Source organism: Phyllostomus discolor, chromosome 9 (genome assembly GCF_004126475.2).
Source record: "Phyllostomus discolor isolate MPI-MPIP mPhyDis1 chromosome 9, mPhyDis1.pri.v3, whole genome shotgun sequence".
NCBI classification, from domain to species: domain Eukaryota; kingdom Metazoa; phylum Chordata; class Mammalia; order Chiroptera; family Phyllostomidae; genus Phyllostomus; species Phyllostomus discolor.
In genome coordinates, this window is record NC_040911.2 from 366,503 (window position 1) to 376,406 (window position 9,904).

At 73.0% G+C, this 9,904-nt stretch overlaps 1 protein-coding gene across 1 annotated transcript in view; it reads right to left on the reverse strand.

Annotated features, from left to right (window-relative positions):
- NFATC1 (nuclear factor of activated T cells 1) overlaps window positions 1-9,648 on the reverse strand; it is a 71,437-nt gene extending 61,789 nt beyond the window's left edge. Inside the window, 2 exon segments of the mRNA XM_028524080.2 lie at window positions 739-1,831; window positions 9,298-9,648. Of these exon segments, the coding sequence (XP_028379881.2) occupies window positions 739-1,831; window positions 9,298-9,385 (1,181 nt within the window). The 5' untranslated portion in view covers window positions 9,386-9,648.
- Window positions 9,649-9,904: the final 256 nt, after the last annotated feature.

A 9,904-nucleotide genomic window follows, 5' to 3' on the forward strand; every position in this document is an offset into this window, starting at 1 on the left:
CGCGGGGCCCGAGTCTCCCGAACCGCACGCAGGCCACGCAGGCGGCGGCCACAGCCCTGTGCCCCGTGGCGCCGTGTGTGCGGGAGGCCTGCATGGACGCCGTCCCGCCCGCCCCTCCGCGGTCCTGCAGCGGAAAGCACGCTGCCCAGGTTGGCGGCGACCCGCCTGTGGTGGAGGGCTGTTCGGTTAAAAATAAAAGCGCCGGGCTGAGACGGCGGCCCCGGAGGGGCCCCGGCAGCCCCATACACCGTTGAGAAGAAAAGTCAACAACCCGAGACTCGGGGCTGGGAGCGTGCGCAAGCTCCCTGCCACCAGACCGCGGGGACCGGCCTGGCTCCGGGGAGCAGGCGGCTGAGCTGTTCTCCACACAGCGTGGGCGCCGGGGGAGCGGCCGGGGTCCCCGGGGGGTCTGCTGAGCCGAGGCCCCATCTGCAGCCGCGCTGGCAGCAATTAGCCAGGGAGGGGGAGGGGCGGGGAGGCAGCGAAAACAACCGGCACGGGGACCCTCGGGCCCCACGAAGCAACACAAGGCTGAGCGCACGCGTCTGTGGGCTGTGTCCCCCGGCCCCACCCCTGCGGAGGCGACCCCAGTGGCCGGCGGGCCGCAGGGCGTGGGGGGCAGAGGTGGCGGGACAGTGCTACTACACACGAGGGACCCCCCCCCCAAACCCGGCAGCGGGAGAGGCCAGCGGGGGCCCCCGCACGCCGACCCCGGCCTCGCCCTCCCCCCGAGCTCACCTGGTGTAGGCCGCGGGGGACCGGGGCCGGGCCCAGGGGTACGGGTGCTGCGGCACGGCCAGGTACTGGTCGCAGAAGGCGCCCCTGCGGATGTGCTGGAAGGGCGGGAACTCCTCGGGCGGGAAGTCCGAGGGGGGCGGCGTGGCACCCAGCTCCTCGCCCGCCGGCTCCACCTTGAGGGCCACGGAGGGCGCGGGGTCGGGGGCCGTCCTGCGGGCCTTGACGGGCACGCCGTCGCCCAGGTCCAGGCCGCCGTCCGTGCTCAGGGCGTTGATGGCGGCCACGATGGCGGAGCTGGTGTACTGCGTGGCGCTGCCCAGCCAGGTGTCGTCCGTGACGCTGACGCGGGGTGAGCCGTGCGGGGACGGCGTGGGCGAGGGGTGGGGCGAGCAGGACGGCTGCCGCCCGTTGAGGCCGTACTTCCGCTTGTTGCTGGGGGAGGAGGGCCGCGAGCCGCGGGCGCCCAGCCAGCTCTCCTCGGTCACGCTGGTGCGGGGCGAGGCGGACGGCGAGTGCCGGGGGGAGCCCAGCAGGCCGCAGGCCCCCAGGCCGCGGGGGAAGGCCTCCTCGGGGTCCGTGGCCTTGGGGGACACGCAGGGCGACTGCCAGGGCGACGTCTGGGGGGAGGCGTAGGGGAAGGAGTAGTTGGACTCGTAGGACGAGGCCTCGGAGTTGCAGCTGCGGGAGGACAGGCTGCTGGCTGGGCTCAGGCACGAGGGGTCCCGGTAGGCCTCCAGGCCGGGCAGGCTCAGCGTGGCCGTGGCCGGGGGCCGCTTGGGGCCTGGCAGGACGTCCTCCGCGTCCACGTCCTGGAAGAAGGGGCCGCCGCCGTGGTGCAGCCCCAAGTAGGACGTGATCTCGATGCGCGGGCTCTCCAGGGCCGGGGCGCCGTTGGGCCGGGCGTGGCCGGGAGGCAGGAAGTAGCCGGAGGGCCCGCCGTCCAGCAGGGCCCCGTACCCCGAGGGGTGGCCCGCCGCGGCCGGGACGCCCGGGGCCGGCGCCTGCAGGTCATGGCAGGGGCCGGGCAGGGCCGGGTGCGCTGAGGGCAGGGACAGGCCTGGGCTGAGGGTGGAGGTCGTGTAGCCGTAGTGCTCTGGGGGGGGGAAAGGAGATGGGTGTGAGGGGCCGTTCAGCAGCCACGCGAACCCCCCCCGCCCCTGTGCTCGCCCCCCTGCTGCCCCCAGGGACCCGGAGCCACAGCCCACCCTGTCAGGCCTGGAGGCTGCAGGACCCTCCCCCTCTCTCTCCGGCATGCAGCCTCTCCCGTGAGGGTGCTCACCGCTGCCCACCGCCCACCCCCCCCGGGCCCACCTGCTCTCCGAGCACAGGGGCCGCCCTCCTGCCCCCCCCCCCCGGATCCCGGAGCCACCCTCCCCAGTTCCGGTCCCCCCTCCACACTCGCCCCCATCTCCGGCCTTGGCTCCCCGAGCGCGGGGGGGAGGGGGGTCTTTGCCCGCCCCCCTTGGCTGTGGTTCACAGCCCCCAGAGCCGGGCTCTGCGCCGGCCCCGAGAGGCGTCCCCTTGTTTGACAGACGGGGGGGGGGGGGGGGGGGCGGGCTCAGGTGCAGGGACCGGGACTGGGGAAGAGGCGCCCACAGACTGACCGCCCCAGCCCGCCCACCCCGCCCACCGGCTACGGACACAGGGCCCCGAGCTCCGGGTGGGCGCCGACGCGGATCCCCCCCCCCCGGAAACCGCTCGGGTGACCTGGTGACGCAGGGCAGACGCCCCCCCACCCCCCACGGAGCGACACGGCCGTCTGGGGCTCGGCGGCGGGACTGAGGGATCGTTAAATGCTCATTACCACCTCGGTGCGGCCTTTGTTAAAAAATCGTTACTGGTGTAATTAGCCGCTGTGTCAGGAAAGCCACACCCTGGGTTTGCAGGTGCAAAAGGCTCGCCGTGACCCCCGGTGCGGAGCTGCTGTCTGACCCGCCGCTATCCAGGTCGCCACGTAATGGAGACCCACGCGGGGAAACCCGACCCCGGCCCGTGGCGGCGCCGGCCGGGGAGGGCTCTCGGTGTCAGGCACGGCCCCGGGGCGTCCGGGGGTGCAGGCCAGAGCGTCCCGGGCCGCAGAGGGCCGGCCTGCACCGTGGCCCTTCCTCCCAGAAACGGGTGTGAGGCCCCGGACGGGCGGGGGCACGGCCTCCTTGCTCGCTGCCGGAGGCGCGGTCAGCCGCGCGGGAGGTCGCCCGGGTCTCTGTCATCTGTGCCCCGGGGACAACGCCGTCCCCTGCTGCCCAGGGCCAGGCCCAGGCCCGGGGACAGCCCACAGCCCGCCCCCCGGGCGTCGCTGGCGGCCTCTGCAGAGAGCGGGGAGCCGCTCCAGATGCTCCCCGGCGGTGCCAGCTCCCAGAAAGCCCCCGGGGGACCCGGGGCCGTGACGAGGAAGGGAAAACGACGCTGAGGCTGAGTCAGACCCCGGGGCGGCAGGGACGCCTCCCGCTCGGGTGGCCGCGTGCCCACTGGGCTGCTGCGGCCAAGCGGCCACGGGACACTGTCCTGCAAACCCCTGGCCCTCGCCATCTCTGGGGCCGGTCTCCCGGTTGGCTCCCCAGGAGCCGGAGGGACCGGGGCACAGCCAGGCAGGGAAGGGTGCGCCCCCCCCCCCCCCCCGCCCCGTCTGCGGGCAGGAGGCAGGGACCAGGGCGAGGCAACGCCTGCCCGTGCCGACACTTTCTACTCAAAAACACCAAAGTTGGGTGTTAAAACCTGGCCCTGGCTGGTGTGGCCCAGTGGATTGAGTGCTGGCCTGCGAACCAAAGGGTCGCCGGTTTGATTCCCAGTCAGGGCACAGGCCTGGGTTGTGGGCCAGGTCCCCAGAAGGGGGCGTGTGAAGCAACCGCACATTGATGTTTCTCTCCCTCCCTTCCCCCCTCTCTAAAAATAAATAAATAAAACCTTTCAAAAAATGAAACAAAATTTCGTTATGCTGCTTGCAGAAATCAAACAGGAAGTTAGTAACCCTGGACGGGCACTTCCCGGTGGTCAGGTGCCCCGGGGAGGAGGGGGCGTGAGGGCACTGCTTCCCGGGTGCCCGGCCAGGACCCAGGGTGCCTGTGGGCGGGAGGGAGGGCAGGCCCGCATGTGAGGGTGCCCAGCGGGCCCAGGACCCTGGATGCACTGGATGGAGACCCTGCTCAGCCCGGGGGGACCAGGCGCCACCCTGCGTGTCTTCCACAGCGGGGGGGGGGGGGGGGGGGGGGGGGCTGCAGGCGGCCTCGGGAGACGACAACCCCTCAGAGCCGCGTGCAAGTCCGTGTGCACGAGCCTACGTGTGGGCTCAGACGGCCTCTCCGGGGCCCGCCCCACACGCCCCCACCTGTCCCACCTGCTCTGCCGGCTGAGCGAGGACACCCGAGTGCCCGCCGCCGGCAGGTGTGAGCGCAGACCCCCGGGGCCGGTGGTGATCGGGGTCGCTGTCGGCAGCCCACCAGGGCAGGAACCCGGGGTCGGGCCTCGACCAGCAGCCTCGCCCGGGACCCGTCCTGACGGGACGTGTGGGCCCCAGCCTCGGGCCACCCTCACGGGCGTCTCTCCGCCCAGACCGGTGACGCTGTCCCCGTGGCGGGGACAAGGGCCCCCGCCCCCGGAGGGAAGGGGGGGGGGGGGGGGGCCGCCGTGGGAACGTGAGAAAGTGAGAACGGGCCCCACGCGCACGCCCACCCACGCCGGCCCCTCGGCTTGTTGGCAGCGCGGGAGTCTGGGAAGCCGCAGCGAGGACCTGACAGTTTACAGAAAACGGATCTTCTCGTCAGAGAGAAATCCCGTCTCGGGACGTGGCCCGTGGGATGACGGAAACAGGAAGCGTGGGCGTCACGCAGAGCCGGCCCGCCCCCAGGTCGGGGGGCCGAGGAGGAGGGCAGGCCCCTGCGCTTCCCGCCCGACGCGGAGAACGTTGTCATGCGTGTCCGTGACTTGTCCTAAGAGATGCCGCCGAGGGCGCGGCTGCACCACCGTCCGGCGGCCGGGAGGCGAGTCCCAGAACCGAGAAACACACATTCCAGCCCGGGGTGTCGGGGGCAGGTCCAGCGGGGGCCGCGTCAGCCTCGCGGGCGCCTTCAAAGCAGCTTCGGGGCGGCACAAAGGTGGCTGCTCCGTGACCGTCAGGCAGGGGGAAGGACACTCGGCCCACCGCAGGCCGGCGTGGCCCCCGTGAGGATGCGTCCGCACCCCTGCACCGGCCGCCAGCAGAGGGAACCCGGGGGCCCCCCACAGGACTGCGCCCCTTGGAAGCTTCCGGGTGAACGGGCAGGTGGGGGAGGGGCGGCGGGGGGGGGGTGACGCGTCTCTGTGTGAGCTCGGGGTCCACGGAGAACCGGAACGTTCCAGGAGGGGCCTCTGTGAACCCGGCGTTTGCGGATGAGGACGAGAAGCCCCGGAAGCCTTCTTGGGAAACCAGGCGCACCTACGCCCGGCTCTCCTCCGTCGGGCGAATTTGGAAGGAAGCACCCCCCCCCCCGCAGCCTGAACCGCGTCGAGACAGGATGGAAGCCCCGCCTGCCGGGGCCACACCCCCCCCCCCCCCCCCCCACGCCACGGCTCTCGGGGTCACTACCACCCGACGCCGCAGCCGCATCTGAATTATCTGACTGTTCCAAGGGACCCCACGGACACGGGGTGAGGACGCTGTCGGCCACTCTCCTAAGGACCCCAAGACGGTCGGGCTCACCCCGTCGCACCGGGAGCCACTGCAGACGACACCCATCAGGGCCATGTTCTGCTGCCGCGCTCGGCACCTGGCCGCCCGCCCAGGAGGGGTCATTGAATTACAAGGCAGGTGAGCGCCGGGCGGCAGGCGCCCGAGCAGACGCCGGGGAGAGCTTGCTCAGGTCGGCTCCCTGCGGCGGCTGCGGCTCCCGCCCGTGCCTGCCGCCCCCGCCCCACCGGCCGGTTCTCCGGCGACCACCCCCCCTTCACCGTGCAGGGAGCCCCTGGGCGCAAACTCGGGCCCAGTGCAGGGCGCAGGGGGGCCCGGCCCCAAGCCCCGCGCTCAGCAAGTTCCAGGAGCAGACGAGCCGTCCCGGCCGCTCCGTCTCCTCCCGAGAGACCCTTCGTTTCAGAGCCCGGCCTCCACTGCCTTCCCTCGGGACCAGCCCCCAAACCCGTCCACGTGCTTCCTGTCCACGTCAGCGGCGGCCGGGTTGTTCGGATGCCCAGGACCCCAGTCCCGTGTCGGGGTCACCCCCGCCCCCCCGCAGCAGTGGCGGCCACAGGGGCCGGCCCGACAGCTCGGGGTCCGCACCCTCGGGGGCTGCGTGTCCCCCAAGCGGGCGTCTCCGACCAGACCCCCGACCCAGCCCCTCGCCCCGCCCCAAACTCCGGGACCGGCCGGCCGACGTCTGCTTCCCGTTGGGAGGCCCGTCCCTGCCGGCGTTGCTGGGGCCGAGGCGCAGGACACGCGGCTAGAAATAGAACTGCACTGAGTGACCGCCAGGCCCCAACCTCCCGGACGCCCGGCCAGCCCCCGGCCCTGCAGGCAGTGCAAGCGAAGCAGAGTGAAACCCAAACGCGCCGGAGCCGCAGGCCTGAGCTGGAACCTGTCCCTGTGCTGCCGCCCGAGCCGCCCCCTGAGGGCGTGGGGGCTGCAGGGCGACGGGCGGAGGCCGTCCCTGGGGGCCTCGCTGGCCCGGCCGACTCCACGGCAGGAGGCTCCGCAAGGGCCGGCAGAGAGGCCGGCGCCGAGGCACACACGCGGGAGAACGTCCCGTGGGCGGGGCCGGGCGGCCCTCTCAGGGTCCCCCGGCCACCCAGCCGGGCCCGCGCCCCTCGGTCCCCGTTGCTAAGGCGCTGACACCGTGGAGCCGTCCACCCCTCGCTCTGGCCTCCCTGGGACAAGCTCGGCCCAGAACCGAAACTCCCTGCACGCGGGCAGCTGTCCCCGCTGGGGCCGTCCCCGAGAGTTGCGGTGGGGACACTCCCTTAAAGACACAGGTTCCTGCCCTGCCCCGTCGAAGGTCCGGGCCCCCGGCCCCCTGGCCAGTGCCCCCCACTTCCCCAGGCCTCCCCGGGCGGGGGCTGGGGGGGGACAGTGATCCCAGGCCAGGATCCCCGCCCGGCGTCTGCTGCAGGGCCGGCCTGCTCATGTGTGGGGGGGGGGGGGGGCCCGGGGCTCCTCACGCCCCCCCCTCGCCGCCGCCGCGGAGGACGCCCCGAGAACGAAACCGCCTCCAGCGACGACGCCCCTTCCGCACGGAGCCACGGCAGGCAGCCCTGTGCAGGGAGGGGCGCAGACAGGGCCGCACTGGGCCGGAGGTGGCCGGCCGGCCGGCCAGGGAGACTCCAGCCAGACCCGGAGGCCTGGCCCGAGTTCCTCCCGAGTTGCCGGGGCGACAGAATTGGCAGCGGTGGGCCGGCCAAAATAAGGGAGCAAACAGGAGCCCTGGCGGGAAGCTGGGCCACGCCCGCCTCCCAGCTGACAGCCACAGCTATTTCCTGAGCCGAGAGCAGAGCCGCCCAGCCCAGCCGGCCGCCGCCGAGGGCGCTGGGGCCGCGGACGGGAAGGCCGGTGCGGAGGACCCGCCTGCTGCCCAGAGCACAGCGGCCTGGAACGCTCTCCTCTCCCTCCCAGCAAGGGCCCGCTCCGTGTCTGCACCTGCTGAGCCCTCAGGGAACCCCGGGCCCAGCCCCTCCCTTAAAGGGACACTGAGTGGAAGCAGGAGGCGGCCTCCCATGTGACAGGGTGGGCCCGGGCTGCCCTAGCCCTGTCCCCCGGGGACCAGCCCACCCTGGACAACACGTTCTCAAGTCAGAAGGTGTGACCGAGGCAGCCACCGGTGCCCACGGCCGGGCTGCCCTGTCCGGCGGCCGAGAGCCCGGCGCTGCGCCCGCAGGGGCCGGAGAGCTCCGAGTCCCAGCTCCCGGGGGGGGATCTCAGTGTCGCCCCCCCAACCCCGCCCCCAGCCCCCGTCACACCCAGGCTCAGCCCGGGGGCTGCCGAGGCCTCTCTCACAGCAGGGGAGCTGGAACGCAGTAATGCAACCTACCAAGTGGTGATCTAACAACTAACCCACGTAACGTAAAAACTAGCAAGAACGAGAGGGGAGGACTTCCCTCACAATCGCCCAAACTCGGGAGGAACCAGGACACCCTCCCGTGGGCCACGGTGCACGGTGCAGCGGGCGGGCGGACGGTCACCGGCCACCTCGGAGGGACGGGGAGGGACGCACGCGGCTGGGCCCGTGCGACGCCGACCGTGACCTCCTGCTCGTCGGCACGGCGGACAGGCCGGCGGCAGCGGGCACTGGCTCCTGCCCCCCAGCGACCCCGGCTGCGGGAACCGGGAGCCGAAGAGGAGCGAGCCCAGGACGCGCCCACGGAGCGGCCCACGGCCCACAGGCCGCCAGGCTCGGCAGGACAGGCGAGGCCTCACCTCTCGCCCGCCCTCATCGGCCGGGCCCGCGGCTGCCGGGGCCTGGAAACCCGCGGCCGAGGAGGAGAGGCGGCGGCCGGGGAGGGCGGGCGAGGAGGCCGGGCAGCCAGGGCCTGGGCGGGACGTCTGCTTCACTTCATTTCTCAGCGACCAGGGCGCTCAGGCCTTCAGGAGGGGAGCCGTGCACGGCATGGAAAATATTATACAGTTGTTGCAGGGACGGCGGCTGCCGGTGCCAAGTGCGCGGTGTGCGGCCCCAGCGCCTCGCCGCCACGTGGGCGCGGGTGGGGGGGGGCAGGGAGCGGCACCCCGAGGACCCACGGAAAGCAAGGGGACCGCAGGGGCCCCTGGCACCTCCTCCCACCGCCCCCCGCCGCGCCCCAGGCGGCCTGGCCGGGGCTTCTCGGCGGCTCTGCTCTTGCTCACGAGCTGCTGCTCGGGGTGAGGAGGGGCAGGGTCCCTTCGCTTCCACAGAGAAAACGAAAGGAAGGGAAGGCCCTGCCCCACCCCCCAGGCCGGGCGACTTCCACTCTAACTGTGCTCTGGGGGGCGGGGGAGGGGAGCCAGGAGCCTGAGGCCCCAGGGCCCAGCGGGGACAGGTCGGGGGGCTCCCCGGCTCCCCTGGCCTCTGGCAGTGGCCACTCACCCGGTCCCCAGGCTCTGCTCACGCCAGGCCTCGGACACTCCTGTCCCCTGGCCGGGGCCGGGCAGCGGCTGCCTGGAGCCAGAGGCCCCACGCAGGAAGGCTCCAGGGCCAGCACGAGTGTGACTTTGGCCAGAGCCCAAGCGGCGGCACCAGGGCCTCACAGGGGCTTCCCCACCCACTGGCCATTGAACTTGACCTGCTTTCTACCGGCTGTGCCAGGGTGCAGGGCATGGGAGGTGGGGATGCTGCGGGTGCTGCCTTGACCTGACCTGGGTGGGGGTGGGGCCGGGGGCACCCCTGGGGGTGTTCCTGGGCAGAGAGGAGGGGAGGGGCTGCTTGGGACCCAGGCTGGCTCCTCCCACCCCCCAACCCCCCCCAGCCCCTGGACCCTCTACCCTGGACTCCTGCACCAGAGGGACTTGTGCCCCTGGACACTCTGCCTCTGACCCCTGCACCCCGGGACCCTGCACCCCGGGACAGTGCACCCCCCCTGCACCTGGGACCTTTGCACCTCTGACCCCGGCGCGCGGGGACCCACCTGGGGCCACGCCAGGGACGCCCTCGTTGCTCTGGTTAAATTCGAAAAGGAAATCAAAGTCGAACTCCTGGTCCTCCGGCCCCGTCATGACGGAGGGGCCGGTCCGGAGTCCGGGGTCAGGGTCCAGGGTCTGGGATCGGGGTCCAGGATCGGAGCCGGTCCGGGATCCGGGTCCGGGATCGGGGGTCACTGCCAGGGTCGGAGGTCCAGGGTCAGGGCCGCGGTCCGGGGTCGGGTCTGGGGCCCGAGTGCGGGGGGCGGCCGGGCTGGGCAGGGTCCCGGCCGCGGGCACCTGTGGTCGCCGCCCGGCTCGCTGCGCCCTGCGCTCGGCCCGTCCCGGTAACGTGACTCCGGCCGCCCCTCCCCCGCCCGCGCTCCGGCCCCTCCCCCGCGTTTCCGGGTTCACACAAACAAGACTCCGCGGCTGCGTCCCGAGTTTTAAATAAACTCCGGAGCCGGAGCGCACGCCTGTCGCTCGCGGCCCCGCCCCGGCGCCCCATCCGCGGGCGAGACCCCCACAGTGTCCACGTGCGCGGGGAACACGGTTCCTCCCGGGACTCCCACGGCCCCGCCGACTCCTCCGTCACGTCAAGCGGCGCGGAGAGCA